The following is a 22,203-nucleotide window of genomic DNA, read 5'->3' on the forward strand; positions in this document are numbered from 1 at the left end:
TGACAGTGATGAAATGTCAGCAAAATAATATTGCATGTTTCCAACGTGTATTTAAAACTGAAGGTAAAAATATTTTTAATTCACCCCTACTGTTAAACATGGTCTTTCTTTCCACCCTCTCAATGTGTGCAAACACATTACTTTGAGTGCTATTTGCAAAGGGCTCACAGTTTGAAGACTAGATTGATGTGTACTTGTTGAGTCCAACCACAACATCTACAAGTTTAATAAGCGATATTTGTATCAGCCGGTCTGCATTCGTTTCTTCTTCAAAAGTCTTGCATTGTCGTTTTGCCTAAAAAAAACAAGGTCCATGTTGCATTTTGATCCAGGTCTAGTTCATTTACCAGTGTTCCCAGTGTGAATACTGGACAGAGTGCTGAGCTGCTTTGGCTTTTTGGTCAGAACCAGTGTGAAGACGCTGAGAGGGACACTGACCTTCCTTTGAAAAGTGCTCTGCTTTCCCCAAGTGGTCAGCGCAGACCCGGACCACAGTGGCACCGGTACTGTCTGCTACAGCACAACAAAAGTATGAATCCTGCTTGAGATGGATCGTCTTGCGCGGATGAGGTAATGAGATGTGCCTGCCCGTCCCCGAGCCGGCCGAGGTCAGTGCTGCAGGTACTGGTACACCTGTTCATCCGGGGGCAGGAGACCGAAATGAACCAGCAGGCGAAGCAGTGAGGCTGTCAGGTGCATCAGCACCACCTCAGACCTGTGGGTAAGAGAGCCGGTGTAGCTTTTTTTTGTTTTTAAAATGAAAACTTCCAGGCATTTGCTCTCCCTGAATTTCAGCCAAGTTATTCACAAATGAAATGCAGGGGGGGAGGGGGGGAATAGAAGCCCTAACACGAGGGGACTCTGGCGTGACAGCAACCTGTTCTTTTCGATTTTCTCAGACACCCCCTCCATTAAAGCTACAACTACACTGCCATGAGATCTATGTTAAAAAAAAGACAAGAAAATGCACATGTGATCTGATTGTTGTATGCTTTAATCTCAAACTCATTTTTCTTTTCCTAAATAAGAAAAGGCCCTTAAAAGAAATGAGCTACGGGAGCTGGAGAATCGGACAGAAATCCAACAGTGCAGAAGCAGCGGTATTGGGGACGGAGGGGTTTACCTTAATGCGCATTCGAATTTGAGGCTCTCCCACACTACCCGCAGCCAGCGAAACACGCCGAAGCGGGGCAGCCCTCTGAGCTCATCCGACTGTATCCTGCTCCACCCCTTCACGGCACTGCCAGCCACAACCAGAGAGGAACGCGGTCAGCAGCTCCCATCGTTCGGCCTAGTTCCCGACCCTAGGCCGAAAACCGGCCAAGGGCACGCGGCCAAGCTCTCTCTTTTAAAGGGAGCTTTATTTTTAAACTCTTAACATTTCCACTTGAACACACTATTGCTCCTTAATGGAGCTGCACAAAGCGGCAGAACGCATCACAACATCCTAGCTGAGAGGGCACACTTCCCTGTCTCACGGCCCAGGCGTGGTACCTCTTCGCCATGACGAAGTATCTGTCCACAGGCGCCCCCAGGGCGATGTTGATGCTGCGCACCGTGTTGATGTTGCGGAAGACCAGGAGCATGGGCCGAGGCAGAGCCTTCAGGACCTCCATGATTCGCTCAAAGCGGTTCATGGCCATCTCCCGCATGTAGGCCGTCTCCTCCCGCGTCAGGATGTTGGCCAGCCCCATATCGCGCATGTTGATGGGCCGCTGGAGCAGAATCTCGCAGAACAGGAAGTAATCTGCAGAGGCAGGGTGGAGATGCCCATGATCTTGGTGGCAATATCTCAGGTTTAGCCAAAGTCAACTTTATGTACAGCTCCATTCTTTAATTTTGAATTATTTTTCTACTTTTTAAGCTCCTGATCTGGACTTTCAGATAAACCCAGCTCGGCTCGCTCACCGGCAGGAGCTATTCTTCATCGGACCCACTGGGAGCTTCACACTGCCTCACGGGAGAGTCAGTACAGACTGCATTTGTGGTGCATCTCTGATTGACAGCACTGCAAACAGGGGATACTGGCCAGCGCAGACAGGGATTGATGAATAGTGAGCTACAGCCTGGAATATTCTCAGTCACAGCTCAAACTGGAAACAACCCTAGCTCTGTGGAAATCAATCTGTGCTGCAAGTGGAAAATCTACCCTGAGCAGTTCACCCGGCCTTTAATCCAACCAGACGGGAGTCACTTCCAAGACTAAAACAGCAGATTAATCAAGTGCAGAAGATTCAGAAACACTAACTACATGGCAGAGAGAGCAGGGGATTTACTTTGTAGCTTTAGTAATTCAGGCAATACAGTAAACTTTCTTCACAGGTACTTTTAGAATTGCCCAAAATAATGAAGAAAATACAATCTGAATTCAAAAACTGTACTGAAAATATTTAAACCATCCCATTTTATTCACTACTACTGTGTATGGAATTTATAGCTCTACTATGAGATCCATTTTCTCAATGCTTTATCTACTACAGGGTCTCAGAAAGCAGGATACATACTGGACAGAATACTAGTCCATCACTGGACACACACAGACACACTCACACCAGTGCCAATTAACTACCAGTATGTCTTTGGACTGTGGGAGGAAACAAGAGCACCCAAAGGAAACCCATGCAAACTCAGGGAGAGCATACAAACTCCATGCAAATAGCACCCCGGGTCTGGAATTGAACCCAGGGCCCCAGAGCTGTGAGGCAGTAATACTAACCACTGCGCCAGTGAGCTGTCCCTACTACAAGAAGTAATTCAAAAATCATAAAGTACTTTTTCTTTTTAAAAGCTTTATATACACAACTCTCAACTGGCAGCCAGTCTCAAAGGTTCTGCACAGGCCACAGCTCTTACCTCGGACTCCCAGGTCAGCAGAGTACTTCTTCATAGCTGGCTCATCTCGCAGAATGATGGATCGCCACAGCTTACACAGAGCCACCCTGTCACTGAAAGTGCAGGTACGACACAATCCGGTAAGAATAATCACTTGCACAGCTCCTTTAATCCCCAGTGATCCCATAGTCGCTTCACAAGCAGGAGGGAAAGAAATATTATAAAGATCCCATAAACTTAAATCTCAGGGTAATATTCTGTCCTCCATAGAGCTCCCCCTTAATTCACCTAGTAAAACAGTTTGCACTGGTGCTGATGCATCAAACCTTGAAGGTTCAGAAGTTAAATCCACAGTTTTTCACCTACGAAAGGGTTCACAGAAAAATCAACATCTAAAATGTTTTGATGAAAAATATTCACTTTGAAAACTATATATCATTTGTCATTCAACAAAATGGGGCATGTCTGAAAAGGGGAGTTTTGTAAGTCACTGCATTTACACGGAAAACCATGTAATGGGAGAAAAAAGCCTTTGGTTGTAACTAAACACCTGCGTATTTGAAAAACCTCCAAAGCAGAGACAAAAAAAATGGCCCCTTACTTTTTGCTCAGGAATTCATATAGTCCATGGTCCAGAAGAACTAATTCAGCTTTCTTATCTGGACCTCTTCTCACAAGGACTGAAATAACACAGATTTTGTATTAGATTTCCTTCAGCTCCTTGTTAGTGTTGTTCAAGCATCTAGTCATTCTAAGATCTCTAAAAACTGCATTTCATTTTGTACTGGTAAATACAAAGCTTGCATTAGATATGTTAGATAGATTTTAGGGACCCTACACTCACAGGTTAAAAGAAAAACTACACTTTTACTCTTGAATGCAGAAAATTCCATCCAGTTCAAGTTAATGAATGAACTTCTTCAGAATCTATAGTGAAACATGGAGCACAGGGTACAAATAGAAACTACAAGGAAGTGCTTTTAAAACTGTAAACTGAAGGCACTTTCTTGCATTAGGAATTTGTCTTTTTGCATACCCCAGCTTGCTCTCCATGAGACACAGGCACACAGACGGGGAGAGAGAAGCTTGGGGTCAGAGCGCAGGGTCAGCCATTTATACGGCACCCCTGGAGCAGCTAGGGTTAAGGGCCTTTCTCAGGGGCCCAATGGAGTAGGATTCCTCTTCTGGAACCAGCAACCTTCCAGCCACAGGTGCAGATCCTTAGCCACAGTGCCACTGTTCCGCCAAATGCCAACTGGGCCAATGCCTATGATGTCAAGGTTGATGCCAATGCCTTGTCTACTTTCAGGGAAATCTGGGTGAGATCCTGAGATCAATCAGCTACTTGAGATGGATGAGCTGAATGGTCTCCTCTCATTGGTAACCTAGCGGTTGAAATGGACAAGCGCAGCGGGCTGACCTGACTGCAGGAAACAGCTCAGGAGCTAATCCAGGAAACTGGCCCATAGTCTGTACACGTGGAGCGTACTGCCCCCTCCCGATAGAAGACAACAAATGGGTCGCATTGTAATACGTGAAGCTTGTATACAGGAACCTGCAATTCATCCTCTCTTCTACCAAAAAATATTTTAGAGCCGAAAGGTGACAGAATATTGAATAGGCAAGACACAAACATGCCTCTAGTAAAATATCTAAAAATGTAGACAGCTAATTAAAGCAATGCCAAAAAACATATGCTTCCATTTCCAAAAACAGGGCAGGGAGAAATATATCCATATATATGTGAGCGTGTGATTGGGCGTGTCCAGTGATGGACTAGCATTCTGTCCCGGGTGTATATTTATGGAATCCTGATTATCAAAATACACAGTGCTCCAATTGCAACTACTGTGGAAATTCTAAAACTTTTTCACACTAAATTCTAACTTAGGGACTATTACAGAATTTACCTTCCACATCCATCTCTGTTACAATACAAGGGATCGTTGCCAACTAACCTGAGGGCTTTACGAGTGCAATAGCGCAATCCTGTGCAAAAAAAAAGGAGCAAAGACACTCACACAGCTGCAAACCTACCATTCCCAGGGTGAGGGTCTGCGTGAATGAAACCAGTGTAAAATATCTGCTCTGCAAACGTTCGAATCAGCTTATCGGAGGTCTGCAAGACAAAAAAAAAACACACAATTTCTTACAATTCTAAAATTGTTACAGAATATCCTTAGATATCGTCCATTTTTTGCATGCTTTAATTCCAGCAACTCTAAATCAAACTGGAAACCAACCACCTATCTGAAGTGAAGCTGCATGAAAATAAAATGAGGAGACAGGAGAGTTGTGCGATATCAGGCTGGGCCGAGCTGCCTTCGTGAAGATCTTTGTGCGAGCGCAGGGAGTCTGGCACCTCCGTACGAACACGCTCTTCATCCCTGGCAAAGACACTGGTACCTGGAATCTCCGGAACAAGACAGTACTCACATCTTTCAGGCTGACGCCCTGCTTCTTGATTGCTTCCACGTCGTTGACTTTCACACCTTCACAGTAATCTGCTGTCAGGACCCTCTGCAAGAGTCCCAGGAGTGTTACTCACTCACAGACAATCATCTTGAGCTGTTAGTTCACATCCCATTTTAAAAGCAAAGTTTCAGATCTTGGAGTGCCTGTTGTCATTATTAATATGGGCTCCCTGTGCAGTGTTAAGGATCCTGCTCTCAGTGGAAACAACTCGTTGGCACAGAAGAAAGAGGAACTGTCCCAGAGCCCCAGATGCCTAAGTCTGCCCAATCTGCGCTCTGCAGATTTGCTGTTTCCTGGGATTTTAAGGTACTGGTCCCCTGTAAACAGCAGGGGGCTACTATACAACACAGCTACACTGATTCTTAACCCTGTTAATTGCAAACAAGGCCAAATGTTTGTTTTATTGTAGAACGGTAGTGGTTAACGATTTATGTAACAAAATGTTCTCCATGTTTGGCTGCTGCTGTACTGTACCTATTTAAGTGCTTCCCCAAGGTTCTACTGGTGGGTACCGGGACTCATCTACTTGTGTCAGAAATTCAAAGCCCTCCATGAAACCACGAGGCAAAACAAAATGAGGCCGTCACAGAAAAATTCAAAAAGCTCCACTCTGCATTCAAGCACACTAGCATCTAAATATTTAAAACTGGTCACTGAATTACATGTATAACTGAACTAGTGTCAGATCTCAGAAGAGATTAAAGAAGAATATTCAGCAACATCTGTAACCTGACACACGTATATTCCACACACACACACGAATTCTGAAGACAGACTGACTCTGTAGCTGCTGTTCTGTTCTCACCTTACTGGTCTTGTCCCAGTAAACTTTGGGAATGACAATGAATTTGAAGTGTTTGAGATCCTGGGCACAGCGCTCCGAGTTCCGGCCTTCGTTCTCGAAATCCAGCTCCTGGGCCAGCGTTCCTTTCAAATCCTGATTCCGTACAGAAAGAGGGGAAACGTTTTACAGCACCGAAGATACACACTTAAACTAGAACAAGCGATACTTAAACAAAATTCAAATCTGTGCCAGTCCCAGTGCTGGAATGTGATGCATTCCAAAAAAAAAGCGCTTTCTTAAACACCTTTATCACCCATCGGAATCCAAAGCTGGGATGCATGAACTTTACGATGTCCAGAAGTATTTCCACTGTCCGTATATCCCCATCGAATCGGTCTCGGAGGTCTATGTACTGCACCTAGGACAGAGCAGAGGCTGGATGTGAGGCTGACTGGCACCACTGTGGCAGTTCTGTCTCTGCTGCCTGGATGCCATTTTGTCATCATATATGGAGGCTGATAGGAACACCATGACAGCTCTGTGCAGTTTCTTAAGAGCTGAACGTGCTAGCCTCCACACTGATGAAATATGAAAATATTTTTAAAAAACTCCTAGTTGGGATAGGTTATATCAAAAACTAAATACCTAGAGGAATTTCGTATGTGAACCAGGACACAAGCATGTGTCTAGAATAACTTATTCAAATCATAGAAATGAAATACATGCGACTCTTTTATGGTTCATTTCTTTCTGGCTCTTGGCCTGTTGTTAGGAATTTGACTGATGCTGGAGTGATAAGGACAAAAGTACTTTGCTGAAGGACACAGCAGTATCCCCACTGGGATGCGAACCCGCAACCTCACAATCTAGAGTCCTAACCAGCTCTGCCTAATTCCAACTCACATTAAAATAGAAAGTGCAGCAGAAAGAAGACTTTGTGTGAGTATCTGTGAGCAGATGGCTTAATTATCCCCCCCCCAAGTGCATCAGACATGATACAGATATACAATGCAAAAACATGAATGCAAATATATTGGTATAAAAAAAAACACTTAAGCACAAATCCCAAAGGGAAAGAAGTACAGAAGCTCACTTTGTGCACAGAAGGGTAGGGGACAGGTAGGGCTGCAAATTTCACTTTTGCCAACTGAAGCATCTGCCTACAACCCCTCATGCAGTGGACACACAAAGGAGGAGCAGATCGCTTCCACAAAAGAGTAAAATTGACACTGACGGAGGTTCGGGCTTGCGCCAGAAACCAGCCCCCAGAACGAAGGCCGCGAGGGAGACGGCTGGCATGATGGGAAGCCCCCCACCTTGACGGCCACAGGAGTCCCATCCTGCAGCTCCGCCCTGTGCACCTGAGCCAGGCTCGCTGCCGCCACGGGCTCGTAGTCGAACGTCTTGAACATCTGGTCAGGAGTGCTCTGGAAGTCTTCCAGGAACAGAGCGTCCACCTGCGGGGACATTTGCAGACAAGGACGGGTCAGGGATCGCCTCCTGTTAAACGACTTTTCGGGTCCCACGTGGATTTAAGTTCTATGTGTCGGTCAGGAGAGCAGCCGACATCCGGAAACTGAATAGAGAAGAAGTTTATTTTGCGATGGACACAGGTACGCCTCATCTCATTTCATCTTAAGTAATGACCAGTTTTTAAAAGAGGGTTATGAAAACTGCCAAAAACATTCACCTCTGGAAATACAATTAGTACTTGGAAAAACTGTCATTAGCATTTAATCGGTGCTGCTAACCAGAGGTTTAGCAACCCGATCTCTTGAGTACAAGAAGCAGTAAATACAGCATTAAGATATACTCTGCAGAACTTACAGTAAAAATGACATATTTTACTTCATAAAAGACATCTGTACAGGATTATGCCATTTAAGATGGTCCACTCTACAGGGATGGTGAGAAGGTTAATAATGAATCAAAATTTGATTATAATTAGCTACAGTAGCTGTGTCTCAGGGTTTCCATTTTAAAGTCACCTGAAAGCTACCTTGTTTTACCTCTGGAAATGATTGTAGTAAAGCATTTCAGAAGCTTGTTCTGTTTAGGCTGACCTGTTAGCTGCACAATACATCAGAGAGAGACACCTGAAGTTTCTCTTCCTAAGTTTTTTTTTCTTTAAAATTTAGAATCATCACTTTTTTGATGGAACCCATATGATTTGGAACAAATTGAGGAAGTGTAGGTAGACTCCTCCCCCCTGCTCATATTTGAGCCAATCGTCTTTTAACCCATCGCAGGAAGCACTGCCTTGTAGCGGAGGATCAGCGCTGATTGGAAGACAGGTGTGGCCCTCAATAAAAGCACCATAAACCTTCAAGCACCTGGGAGGCCACAGGGGGCGCTGGGTCTCACCGCAGAGAGTGTCCCACCACTTGGAGACACTGGCAGCTAGTCACATGACCCAGGCTCCAACCCGTGATCAGAGGGTGGACACGAATATCAACAGGCAGTTTCAACAACGGTGGGAGCAAACCAACACATTGTGCTTTTCAAAACCCTTCCAAACTGTAATAAGAGCTGACTTACAGTTCAGCCGTATCTGAAGTTGACGTGTTGGAAAGGGCTGAGCTGCACTAGCACACAGAATCGCGAACAGCGTGACTAGCGCTCACCTCCTTGTGTCTCCTGTCCAGAGCCCGGTCCTCCAGCACGCGCAGGGTCTGGATGTACTCGGGGGGAAGCAGGTGGTTGAAGGCACACAGACCCTGGCCCAGCTTGATGTACAGGCCGCCGTTCCGAATGGCCCCTTCCACCATGTGGTTGGCAGCCCTCTGGTGACAGGCCGACATCCCCACCGTGTACTCCGGGCTGCTCTAGCAAGAGATCGGAGAGCCGTCAAAGAAAGGACAGGGCCCCAGTCCACAGAGCGGTGGCTCTGTGGCTAAGGATCTGCGCCTGTGGCAGGAAGGTTGCCGGTAACAAATCCCGTGGCCGGCAGAGGAATCCTATTCCGTTGGGCCCCTGAGCAAGGCCCTTAACCCCAACTGCTCCAGGGGTGCCGTATAAATGACTGACCCTGCGCTCCGACCCCAAGCTTCTCTCTCCCCGTCTGTGTGTCTCATGAGCAAGCTGGGGTATGCGAAAAGACAAATTCCTAATGCAAGAAATTCTATACGGCTAATAAAGTGATCTTATCTTATCCATGCCTGTCCTGAGGAACTCAGCCCAGTGACAGAACGGTCCAGTCTGTAAGATGTGCCCTCGTAAAGGATGGAGACTCACTTGGATACAGGACCCTTTGGACCCATCCAAAATGACCCAACAGAAACCATTGTGCTTTGGGATCTTCTACACAAAAACCTTTAAAATGGCAAAATAAATTTACTGATATACTCCTATATAATAATATTTACTCAGGTCTCCGAGGCAGTCCAGTGATTCTGCAAATATCCAGGTTATACCCAGCTGGTGAGTATGATAGCAATTTATACTGAGTAATTTAGGACCGAGTTGTGCATTATCAAGAAATCAATGTAGCATGCAGACACTTTTTGTTAACTCTCTTTGAGGCTGAATGCTCCCCAGCAGAAAGCAAAGGCAATCCAATTTTGAAGTGATATTAAAGAAAGGTTTAGAATTGTAGGACACACAAATGAAATCCCTGAGCTCTATTCAGGGGATAAATCATTAATATGAGGCACACAATATCATCAGGAATAATATTAAAAACAGCAGTAAAAGAATACTGTAGTCACACGTAAACAGAACTGAATGTCTTTTATTGAAATTTACTCTGTCTTCTGGCAGTCTCCCATCCATCATCCTAGATGTACTCAGAAATACATCCTCACTGTATAGGGGTGTGAGTAAAGCAAAGCTCATTCTAAAAAAATATATTTTAGGATTTCAGTTTATACAGCCCATTTTGTTATTTTGTCTTAGGCGTGCTCACATTTACCGTGTTCAAAATTTACCTCATCCAGCCCCTGCAGGCTGACGTTTGAGGTCCACCAGTAATCAAGGGAAATCGTCAATCCAACACACAGTGACCTGCATGATCACAAACACGATTCTTCAGTTCAGAACAGTCAAGCACTGTGAATACAATACAGTAGTCCCCCATCCCCAATTCTGAGGCCACCATCTGAGGACACCCAGCAGTGAATTGTGTATTTACACAACATGTCAAACTTTGCCCTTTGGAAATGATACACTGGGCCTCACAACACTGCCTTGTCTTCCATATTCATCTTAATATGTACTTGCTAAAAAAAAAAAGATTGAGGAAAGTTATTGAAGAGACAGCTGTAAGCTAAGTACATGAATAGTTCCTACAGCCTCACCCAATACAGTAAGCCAGACCATTTGCAATTACTAAAACCACTCCCTTCTTTGAATATCCAAAGAACAGACTCCTCCATCGTTTTTATCTGCATCATTTTTCCTGGAAGTCCGAACTTGTAATAGAGCTTCACTCCAGATACTGGGGCTTATTTTAGCATCAGATAACCGAGCCTAAAAGCTGCCAGTTTCTGGAGAATCGAGCGGTGAAAGTTGGCAACCCAAAATGCACGAAACATTTCAAGCCATCCAGCAGGCAAATGTGAAAAAAAACCAAACCACAAACACACCTGCCAAAACGGCCCAGCCCTTCAAACAAGATTCTCATCCTGCGTCTCTCCCGCGGCCCTGACAGGGCGTACTGCACTCCCAAGACCAGCGGCACGCCTGCCGCAGCGCCCACTAGCACCTTCTTCAGAAAACCCCTTCTCCTCATCGGCCTGGGGAGACACATCAGCCGTTACCATCTACCGCTCCAGTTCTGAAGTTTCTGTCCAGGTGCCGTTTCCGAGGACGCCTGTTGCTAGGACAGTACACACAATCCACTCTCCTCCAGAAACATCTTGCCAGCAGACGGTATACATCACCTTGCAGACCAGGAGCTCAGATGGGCCAGTGGGGCAGAGCCTGGGTTGTGGTGCAACAGTGCCCAGTGGCGCTGACACAGCCGCAACTGCAGGACACAAAAACATAGAGCCACTTAATCCAGAGCCAGACGTCTTTCTGTGTGCTGGAACACCAGACCAAACTGTTTTTTTTAAAAAAAAAACCAAAACAATTCACAAAGCACAACAATACACATTACACCAGAGCGAGCAATATCTTAACACTGCCAACAATATAGGGGTGTTTTTTTAGAGAAATTCTTGCTCTCAGAGATCCTTTTCAATTCAACCTGATGAAAATATCCTGGACCAATTCCCTATGATCAAAAGCCCTTGAGGACAGTTAAGGTTTCCGAGTTTTAAACTTTGCAAATCCCATTATGCAGAGCACCACACCCATAAATGGGCACAGTAATCAGATGATGAAGGGCTTTCTTTTTCATGCAAACAGGGTGAAATGTTTTTAGAAGCGGCACGGTAGAGAGCAACTGCTAAATCAAGGCTGCTGGTGTCCATTCAGAGGCACAGTTGTTTTTATTAGCAGTTTAAGAGAACATCTTGTTACAAACCAGATGATTTAAAGATAGCGCTTCAGTGTCAGGGACCTGACCCGAGACAGTGGGATCTGTCTCATTCTGAAAGAGCCGATATGAAGGGGAGAAACTGGGAGAAAGCTGAAAGTGTAAGCGAAAGGAAGGACAGCCCTTTTTTCTCCTTGTCTCTTCACTGACATTCACCCTTGTAAGAGTTTCGACACAAGGCAGCTTGTAACTTGCCCTAAGCCATGTATTGAAGCTGGAGGGGACAGATAAGGTTCTATTAGCTTCAAGTCAGCAAGCAAAAAAGACCGACGATCGTTTATTCCACACCTTATGTTATTAAAAAAGATTCCCGGGGATTGTTCCTTTCTAAAGGCTGGTAATAATAACTAACGCGACCAGTGCTGTTTCCGCATTAACAGTTAAATGGGTGAACAGCAGAGCAATAAGACATGCGGTAACACTACAATGATGGTAAAAACAGTAACCAATTTGACGTATTAACGTGGTTGGAATATTGTATTCTACATATACATTAATTTATGGTACATCAGAAATATTAAAGGGGAAGACAGTTAATTCTTAATTACCCTTTCGTCTGCTACAGACTGATGCATTTGGCATGATCAATACAGCGTGCAACTGTGAACTGGGAGCTTTGCGAATAATTGTTCTTGCTGTCATTACACCAGCACTATCAAAGACTAACCTCACTTGAAGACTGCGTCTTCCAACTGACACCCATTATCCCTTTTTAATATTCATAAAACTGCACCGAAAAAAAATACTACCCGTTCTGTCTCGGTACCAGCGAAATCTCACACGCATAAAAGCACGACACTAGAATTTAGAATATTTTGCAAAGTGAACTTGTCACGAGAAAGCCGTCATTTGGCACTACTACGGACTGCATTTCTTTTCTTGCCCGTTGAAAAAGTTGTCAACCACTTTCAAAAATGCAACTCGCTAAACCCTTGAAGTGATCTTTACTGTGTTCATTCGCTTACCGCTCTGAAAGTATCTCCGGCCATGTCGCTAAGGAGAACAATGTGTAAAACCAGTCTATGCCCGGACAGTATATGGAAACGCAGGCTGTGATTGCCAGTCGCCCTTTGCCTATAGTTAACGAGCAAGGACTCTGACGCCTCCCCTCGCTATTGCCAGGCTCGCCTTACACACGCACTGGGGTCATGTGACACGTGGGGTGACTGACTAGCGTGAAGCTAGCGTCGTTAAGCGACGCTAGCTTGGCAGCACCTTTCAAAATAAAAGCGTGACTCCGGAGCTGGCAGCTGATTTACGCGTCACGTCACGTGGACGGGATAAGACTTCCTGCTCTCCTTCCCGGTTGGGGTTTTTAAATTTGTGAAGGTGCCACAAAATAAACGAGGGAGGAGGTCCATACACCTTTTAGAATACCGCTGCCTGTATTTATAGTGTAATCTTTATCAGCTATAGATTTGTGATTACCGTTCCTCCCTGGCCTTATTTATTAAGGGTAGCGTTTTTGTAATAGGTAGAAACTTGGTGCAGAAAAGGACAGCGCACTGAGGTGGTTTTAATCTACAGTTTATTTCGAATCAGAATATGACAAACTGCTGCTCTCAGGTGGGATGGATTGGTTTTGGGTTCTAAAAATGAGGCCATACTGGGCCAAAAAGAGACTTTATAACTGTCAGTGAAGTACTTTAAAATGAACCCATTTTATTTGGAAAAAAACATATAATTAATTTTTTAAAAATCAGTTTACTAAGAAGTAAATGTGCCAGCAAGAGCCCTTACAGATGTCATGTTTCATGACGTCAAAGCTCGCGTTAAAATGTGTAAAGCTTGGGCTAAGGGTTAGAGAACATGCAAACTGTTTCTGCTTGTTTACATTACATGTTAGGGTGGTGCTGTGGCTCTGTGGCTAAGGATCTGCACCTCTGGCTGGAAGGTTACCGGTTTGTATCCCATGGCTGGCAGAGAAATCCTACGCCTTTGGGCCACTGAGCAAGTCCCTTAATCACAACTGCTCCAGGGGCACTGTATAAATGGCTGACCCTGCACTCTGACCACAAGCTTCTCTCCCTGTCTATGTGTCCCATGGAGAGCAAGTTGGAGTATGTGAAAAGACAAATTCCTAATACAATAAATTGTATATGGCCAATAGAGTGATCTTATCTGCCAAATGTTTTCCCAGACTTTTCTATATAAATCTTTCTGCATTTCCTTTATGGTTTCTATAGTAACTGCTTATCCTCCTATTTTATTAGCATCATATGTATACTTGACTCATTTATTCTCTATAACAGGCCAGAATACAGGTCATTCTGTAACAGTAGGAGGAGCCTCAAACACCCCATCATAGGCGTCTTAAGTCATTGTCTCCTAGCAACAGATGTGTCGACTCACAGACATTCACAAATTTCAGAATGATTACTGTCAATAAGACATTGAGAACCTTTATTCTTTCTTTATAATGCAATACTTTTGAAGACCAAAATATTTCATTTCAACAAACAGGTAAACTAACTGAATGTAATGAATATGTTTAAGCTTCACGGCCGTCATCAACATTTGTTCTAACAAATAAGGATGCTTACATAGATAAGTGTAACAGCTCATCGTTTTTTCATTATTACCAGTAGGTTAAAATATGAATTAATTTAAGACCAGGAACAATATACATTACATAAAGCAAGACACTAACAAAGAATACTGTATTATGCTCTTTTTTAAGAGGCAAACTGTCACCAAGGGGCTTAGCATCAAATTCAACTGTCAAATTGGGCAGTATGTCAACATTTCACGATGATTAATACGACTAATACCGTTTTAAAAGACAGGGTAACTTTGTATAGCAAAAAGTGGTAAAATAATTTTAACTCCAGTAACCGCGAAGTTGTTTTTTCTCTCAGAAACTATGGATGATATCTGAATTACTGAATTACTGTCCAATTCCAGGACCAAGATTTAAACAGGTGCCAGGCCGTGAGCATACACCTTGTCCTCCCGCAGCAAGCCCGGTCCTACCGCCGCCTACCTCAGCACCTGGAGCACCAGGGGATTCAGTATCACGCTGTTACATCACCTTGCATCATAATTACAGTTTTGTTGCCAAAGCTTACTCCAAGTCCTGAAAAGTAAACGAAATTACACAGCAATTGTGGATTATGTTTGGCACACTATTATACCTATTTAATGCCCCCAAAACCTAGCACTATTCTTAATATTTCGACGCACGTCCACTAGCAGGATAAAAAAAAATATCTGTACAGCTGTAAAAAAAAGACCTACTCTGTACCAAATCGCTATCCCATTTAAAAACGTCATACTGAACTGGGCGAAAATATAAGGTGCTTAATGATAGTGCCTTCCCGGCTTCGCGGAGCCGGAGCTGCTGTGAGGCGCTTCCCCCTGCCTCCTCCTCCACGGCGGCGGCGTCGTCTCCCGGAAGCGGTGCGGCAACCTGCTGCCTCTCGGAGGCTTGTGTTTCCTGTTGACGAGCGGGAAGAGCGAACCTGAACGCTTTGGTTTCATCTGCTGCTGCTCTCTGGTTTCCACTTTTCGCTTTCCGATTGCTGTCTCTTTAAAAGTGCAGAGAGCCGCCTGCAGTTCCGATTCGATCTGCAGCGGTTCAGGGCGCATCGCCTTCTCGGCTAAAGTTTGGAGGGATCTGGGGGTGCGACACGGATGGAGGACCCGGCAGACTCCGGCGGTGGTACCGCAGCTCTTGCGGGCCCCTCTAAGCAGGTGACGGAGATCCGCTGCCCGGCGGGGGCCCGTCCCCTGCGGCTGCTGGAGTGGAAGGTAAAGCCGGGATCGTATGTGAATATCGACTCCGTCCTGGCGCTGTGCGCCCCGCTCCCGGTGGAGAGGGAGGCCGGAGCAGAGCCCCAGGGGCCGCCGACTCGGTCGACGGAGAAGAAGGTGAAATCGGACCGGGCCGGCGTGGTCAGAGAGCTCTGCTGTCAGCTCGGACAGGTCGTTTCTCCGGGGTAAGTGGTCAGTTGTGGGCTGGGGGGACATGAGGGGGATTGCGGGTAGAAAGCGGCGCTCAGTAGTCATGCTTTGCAGAAAATGAGTGTTCGTGCTCGTGTTGATGTATCGAGGCGCTGCAGGGGTTTAACTAACTGTCCGAAACGGGCAGAACTTTGTAGGAACACACTTGCAAATTGATGTAGTCCGGAGAAAAGTTGCTTAAAGAGAAAGCGGGGTGATCATCAGATCACGCAACTGCGCGGCTTGTTCTCCTGTACGAGTGTGGATGAAGTGTACGGGGAGTGTTGAGTTAACTGAAAACTTATAACTTCGTGGTCCAAGATTGAAAATAAGAAAAGCTCAAGTTGTCTGGAGCCGCGTCTTGCGTTTCGAAGACAAACCCCTTAACATCTTAGTGCGTGAGACGTAGTTAAAGTTAGTGCAGACGGTCTTACAATTGTCTTTTTTATCTAGATGGCGCGTTTTAAATGCCCAGGGAAAGCGCACAGCGCAGTGTTTTCGCCAGGCCTACTGCACAAGACGTGTGTAGCTGCTTGTTGTACGAAAAGGGGGTGTGTTTGTACGCGTGCTCTTAAGGGGTAATGGCACCGTTTATGTTTTTTCCAGCCCAGATTGCCACTCGTGCCGAGTTTTGGAGTGCAACAACGCTTGGGTCTTCCCGAATTGCCACCGACGAGCATTTTGTTTTGCAGAGGACGAGTCGCAATAGCAGCGTCTGTGGAAACTGCTCACGGGGTGGGGGGCAGGGCCGCGTGCTGGAGCTGTCAGCGTCACGTGACTTAGTATTCTGTCAACATTGCCGCGTCGAGCTAAAGCACAGCCGGGCGGTTTATCATTCACTTAGTTCTTCTGTCAAACTCTGCTGTTACTGTCCTAATCTTAGGTGCTGTTCAGATTGAGATTGTAATGGTTCATTGACGTGCTGTTTTCCAGTGAGTGGTCCCAAACCCTGGTCCTGGGTGCTCCCTGTCTCTCCTGCTTTCATCCCAATTGAGCTGATCTGCTTGTTCTTTTAGACTTGTGTTTACATATTTATGTATTACGTTCTTAGTTACTTAATACACCTGTTGGATACTCAGCATACAGAACAAAGCCCTTAAGAGTTCGTGCCTTTTTTTCTGTCTGAATAGTTCTTCATATGTGATCGATGTTTGATGCACAGACAGTTGGGAGTGACACTGAATGTTTTTTTTTTCTTGTCTGCTGAGGTCCACTTGCTTACATTCCAGTAGCTGTATTGCCCTGCAACTCACTGGAGCTCAGCAGGTCTGAGCCTGGCCGGTACCTGGATGGGAGACCTCCTGGGAAAGCTAAGGTTACTGCTGGAAGACGTGTCAGTGGGGTCAGTAGGGGACACTCACCCTGCAGTCTGTGGGGCTCTTATTGCCCCAGTATAGTAAAAAAAAAAAGGTGCTGTACTTCAGATGAGACATAAAGCCAAGGTCCTGACTGTGGTCATTACAATCCCAGGGTATTTCTTAAAAAGAGTAGGGTTGTTTAACTGGGGTGTCCTGGCCAAATTTCCCATTGGCCTTTACCAGTCATGACCTCCTAATAATCCCCATCTTTGACTCTGTTCTCCTCCCCACTAATAGCTGGTGTGTGGTGAGCATACTGCCTTACTCTGGCTGCCATTGCATCTGAGTCCCCATTACCTGTAAAGAACTTTGAGTGGAGTCCAGAAAAGCTCTATATAAGTAAGCAGTTATTATTCCAGTCCACACAGCTGAATGGGGGTGATATCTGAACCTTAGAAATTGGTAGAGGTTTTAGTACAGTTGGTACAGTGTTTTGAGACATGAAAGTTTACCTCAACTAGAAGATTGATCAGTCTGTGATTAAGAAGTCAGATGGAATAAACTAAACACTGGATTATTCACTAGAGATGGTCAGTAAGCAAATGTAGCAGGGAACGTATAGGTTAGGGAGGGGTGTTATGAAGTTAAATTCAAAGTCTGTAAATGATAATGCTAATATCATGAGAACGGTTATAAATAAGAGGTCATCCTGTCCGTTTGGTAATTAGTATCGGCTTCAACAACATGATGGGGCAGCTGATTCCACACTCCCTCCACTCTTTGTGTAAAGAAGTGCCTCCAGTTCTCGGGTTTAAATGTATTTACACATAGTTTCCACTTCTGTCCTCTGGGTCGTGCTGCTCTGTTGATTCAGAAGCCATCCACTGCATTGACCTGGTCAATGGACAGACAGGTCATTTTCATTTAATATATGTAAATAAAAAGTTAAATATGGGAAGCAGAAGTGTGGCCCAGCAGGGATCCATTGTGTCTGAGTATGGATTTTACTCATCAGGCAGGGGATGAAAAGTTTTCTAATTTCGTGTGGTGTAGCCGAGTGAAAATGTCTGATTGTGATGAACTTGGATTCAGGCAGAGGTGCATTTTGTTGTGTGTTGACTTCAGCTCCCTTTCATGTGCTGTTTCTCATTTGGAAACAAGCCTCTTCAGTTACATATTTGAAAAAATAACATATATCCAAACCAACAGACCAGTTTGGAAGAACATTGATCAGGTTTAATTTCTGTGCTTACATCTTTTTAGGTATTTACCTGTAGTTTTCTCAGCACAAGAAAAAGCTTGAAGAATAAGGTAAAATCATCAGAACCTGAGCATGTTTACAAAGGCACCTCCCAGACGATTTTTCTCTCAGAGCTGACTGAAGGTGGTCTTTCCTGAGATACTTCCCAGAAAAGCATGTGAAACATGAGCTAGCAACTGCTGTGTAACAGTTGCTGTTGTCTGGAGTCTGGAGATGAGGGCGTGACGCCTGTATCAGGAGCTTCTTTGCTGTCCTGTGTGGTGTGATGTTAATTTTCCTCCTCTTCAGAAGGATGGAGTACAAGCAGCAAACTCAGTCTGTGAGTGGTGTACCTGGGGCTTTGACCAGAAACCTTTAGATATCAAGGGGGTTTCCTGAAGTCCTGTACCAGCTAGCTGCTCAGAGATAATCCCAGGTGTCTGGCCTTGAAATGCACTAGCGAAAGCCACATCTGGTTTTCTGCTTTTTTCATGAACCGTTTGTGTACATTTTTCACATGGACTTGTGGACCGGACAGATTCTGCGCTTTATGGAGCTCCATGTGGTTGCCATGGTAATCTCCTAGTCAGCCACAGAGCACTACAAGGGTGTTTTTTTTTTGTTTGCAGTCCCTAAAACCCGTTTAGCACAGGCATTCTCAATGACACCAGTTCAGCCTGCAAATGCCTGTTTGGGTGTTTTTCCTAAATGTGAAACTACGTTTTTGGTAATACGAGATAGCAGGGACTCAGGGTTCAGGTTTTACCAAGAGTCTGGGAAAAAGTAAATCTGCTGTCTGTGGGTTTTTGGGCTGGTCTCAGGGCAAGTTTTGAGGAGACTCCTTGTCTGTAGCAGGAGTCTCCTGGTCTTGAGGGTATTCAGAATTGAAAGGGGGGGACACGCTCATACCAGGGCAGCCTTTTCTGCCCAAGAAAACAAGCCTGAGGAGATGGCAGCCATTCTGTGGGAGTGATGTGCGAGACTGAGCAGCTTGTAGTGCTGTCCTTCTGTCTTGTCGTGTTCAGCAGCTTCAAGCCACAGAAGCACTGAAACCCGTGGGCATCTCGCCTGGTCGTCTTTCATCGTTTGCTCTTGTAGGTTCTTTACATAAATCCGTCCAGGTACTTCAACACCAGGGTAGTAAGTGTGCAAAATATGATACATCTTGAACCAGGAGAAAAAAACTTTTGTGGCCAAGACATTGGTAGTCTTAAAAATAAAATGAGAGTTTAAAATTAAAAGATGCTTTGTCTTGGTGAGGTCAAAAAAGGGGCTTCGATTCTCACAGAAATGTATTACCCGCAATTTCTTCTTAATGTCAGCGTAATAACCTCTGTAATGTCAAATCTTTTGTCGAGAGAGAACCACATCGTGTATGTAAGGTCCATTGCTAATGAAATGTAGGGGAAAAGCAGATTAAACGGAACATGTGGCTCTTCTTTTACACAAACGGTTGTAGAAGCCTGGAACAAGTTACTCAGACAGAACTTTTGGCTTTGTTCAGGAAACAGATGGATGAGATTGTGAGGTGAATCAGCTTCTAGCCACCTAACAGGCCAAACAGCCTCCTCTCTTTAGTGAATGTTTTTATGTTCAGACTTAATATTTTGACAGTTGCCTTCCCTAATTTCAGCATTCATTAAAATTTACTGTTCTTTCCTGACGAAGACCAATCTTTCAGTTGGAGGCAACAGTTTATTTTCTGCTTGTGGTCTGCTCTGAGGACCCCTTGATTCTTAATCCTGTGAGAATCTGATCTCTTGACACAAATGTCTGTAGGTCTATGAAAAGTCAGAACCTGACCCTGCAAAGAAGCAGAGTTAATATTTCCCAAGGTAACGTCCCTGTTCCATCACCATGCTGGCTGTGGAGTGAACAGGTATAGTAGTTGCTTGTGCTGATGCGGCCTGCTCTCCTCTCTCTCCAGGGCGATACTGGTGCGCATCGAGGAATGCAGTCACCCCATTGTCATGAAGGGACTGTGTGCGGAATGCGGCCAGGATCTTACACAGTAGGTGCTCCTAAACACGTCACCTCTGCTCCGCACCGCAGTGCAGCAATGTGGATCTCTCCTGCTCTATACCATATCTGATCTTTGCCCTCAGTACTGAGCTGATAATCGTGGGCTCATTTTCTCGTGAATTCTCCAGCGCCAACAGGCTCCTGTCACGCGGAGGAATTGGAATTCGGGCACTAAGAGCCTTTTCATGGGAGATTTAAAATTGTCATCTTGGATATGTTGCAATTAGATTGAAAATATGTCTGAGGGTGAATTTTTGTGGCTATGTCATGTTTGTTTTAAACATCATTGCCTTCTGTATAAGAGGGTTTTAGAGGTCTTAGCTGGTGCTGTATAAATAGCTGGGTCTCTGGGACTTTTTGAAGTTGACCTCATATTGGATATTTTCCTGTGGGGCTGTTTTTACCATTGTGTTGATTGTCATTCCTAGTTCCTAGTTCAACTGATGGGAACAAGTGGAAAAGATAAGGCTGATAATTATGGCCAGTTTAGATGGCAAAAGTTACTTTTATTTATTTAAAGAAGGAGATGGAATCTAACTGGAATACACTACTAACAATGACTGAACAGAGCTTTTTTAATACAGCTAAGAATGTACTTTGATGAGACAGTTAAATACTGTTATGACCATTTATGCACCCTTTGTGTCTTTTAATTCATCTGTTAAAGATAAAGTAACTTTTTCATGGGATAAAGGATTGGAATTTGGAGTTGTAAGACAATTCAATCTGCCAAACACTGTGATATGGCAAAAGCTAATTAATATTCATCTGAGCTCTGCAGTTGGTCTCGCTGAGGACAAAGGACATTGAATCACACTTATTTCACATTTCACAGGGAATTTCACAAAATGAAAAGACAACCCTATTCAAGAGCCACAAAAGATCTCGTAAAGATCTTTGTCCGATATAGAGAAAATGATGCCTAGATGAATTAGTAAGGGGTCCGAATCGCGTTTCCTGATGAACAGCAACATTTTTTTTACTGTTAACTTGAGGATAGAGAGTAGTAGTCATACCAAACAAATTTGGTTTATTTCTTTAAATAATTCAACCAGGGATTGTGGGGAAGATATGTTTTGGAAACAACATACAACACCCCAGTAGATGTGCTCAATCAGTATCTATGTTCTGCAAATAAAAATGAAATAACTCACTTTCTATAATCAGAAAAACAAAAAGAGTTTTTCTTAAACTACCCCTTATGTAATTTAATAAAAACTCACACACCACTGATGAGCTGCAGAAGAAGGAAATGGCTTGGTCTGCTATCACACTAGTGAGATGGCTTCGATTCCCCTGTATGTGGCTTGTATGTGCTGTGTGAATGAGGTGAGGAAGTAAAGTTGAATGAAGAGTGTCTGCACCAGACAAATCCGAGGTCCTAGATTTGAGGCCTAAAATATTAACTGGAGCTATTTCTTCCAAATGTAAATGTGAAGGCCGTTTGTGAAGAAGTTTTTTATATCGGATGAAATGGGAGGCAAATGAGAACACGATGATGGTGTGAATCGGTAGGTGTTTTATTTGTTGACCACACTCCCTTGCGTTCTCCGTAGGCTAGAAAGCAAAAACGGGAAACAGCAGGCGCCCATATCCACAGCCAGGGTGTCGATGGTCCACAGTGTTCCAGAGCTCATGGTCAGCTCGGAGGTGAGTTCTTCGGCAGGGAGGGGCCGAGCCTTCGACCACGTCACTCTCCAGGGTGCGGGTCGAGGAAGGAAAAACCCACACGAGAGACCCGGAAGGAGAGGACGCCTTTAGGCCCGTCTTGCTCATTGGGCTTCTGGTCGAGAATTGATCTGAGGATCTCCCCTTGCAGGAAAGAGTTTGAAGGGTCTTGGGGTCTTCACGTCGTCAGCTTGGTTGGGTTGCTGGATCCAGACTCCCAGCACCTCTTGATTTGAGAAGTGCCTCCTGTTAAATGCTCTTGGTCTTCCATTTCATTTGATCTGATCTCTCTTTCCTTGAGGGTTAAAGTCAGTCCAATGGAATTCTTTATCACTACCTTTCAGGACATCACCCCTGAGATATTTGTTCAAGATGAAAGAGATTCAGGTCCTTAAACCTACATGGCTTCCAGGTGTGGTTCCCCAGAACTTTACCTGTGGCTTTCTTGTGAATAATGTAATGA

General features: G+C 44.7%; 2 protein-coding genes across 9 annotated transcripts in view; one reads left to right on the forward strand and one right to left on the reverse strand.

Annotated features, from left to right (window-relative positions):
* Positions 1-210: 210 nt before the first annotated feature.
* On the reverse strand, positions 211-12,699 carry adck5 (aarF domain containing kinase 5). Of its 5 annotated transcripts, XR_011190671.1 has the most exons (16): positions 12,536-12,699; positions 10,972-11,057; positions 10,675-10,824; positions 10,018-10,093; positions 8,716-8,916; positions 7,408-7,548; positions 6,396-6,509; positions 6,113-6,244; positions 5,269-5,352; positions 4,870-4,951; positions 3,434-3,512; positions 2,854-2,945; positions 1,495-1,747; positions 1,124-1,240; positions 439-715; positions 211-295 (listed from the first exon to the last, which is right to left on the reverse strand). XR_011190671.1 is itself a non-coding variant. In XM_069194950.1 (15 exons), exons 1-15 carry the CDS (start codon positions 12,557-12,559, stop codon positions 610-612), a joined length of 1,737 nt encoding a protein of 578 aa, XP_069051051.1. In that variant the 5' UTR covers positions 12,560-12,699; the 3' UTR covers positions 211-609. The 5 variants fall into 5 exon arrangements, 4 of the variants coding, with proteins under 4 accessions (XP_069051051.1, XP_069051052.1, XP_015213168.2 ...); XM_069194950.1 differs by having other exon boundaries at positions 211-715; XM_069194951.1 differs by lacking the exon at positions 10,018-10,093 and having other exon boundaries at positions 211-715; positions 8,716-8,911.
* A 1,988-nt stretch (positions 12,700-14,687) lies between these two features.
* The window catches only part of ctdp1 (CTD (carboxy-terminal domain, RNA polymerase II, polypeptide A) phosphatase, subunit 1), a 129,711-nt gene continuing 122,195 nt past the window's right edge, over positions 14,688-22,203 (forward strand). For 2 of the 4 annotated variants that reach the window (XM_069194952.1, XM_069194953.1), the window contains exons 1-3: positions 14,688-15,508; positions 19,978-20,061; positions 21,629-21,722. In XM_069194952.1, coding sequence (XP_069051053.1) covers positions 15,204-15,508; positions 19,978-20,061; positions 21,629-21,722 — 483 coding nt within the window. In that variant the 5' untranslated portion in view covers positions 14,688-15,203. The remainder of the gene's footprint in view (positions 15,509-19,977; positions 20,062-21,628; positions 21,723-22,203) is intronic. The other 2 variants (XM_069194954.1, XM_069194955.1) reach the window with 1 other exon arrangement.

The sequence above is a fragment of the Lepisosteus oculatus genome, chromosome 10 (assembly GCF_040954835.1).
Source record: "Lepisosteus oculatus isolate fLepOcu1 chromosome 10, fLepOcu1.hap2, whole genome shotgun sequence".
NCBI lineage: Eukaryota > Metazoa > Chordata > Actinopteri > Semionotiformes > Lepisosteidae > Lepisosteus > Lepisosteus oculatus.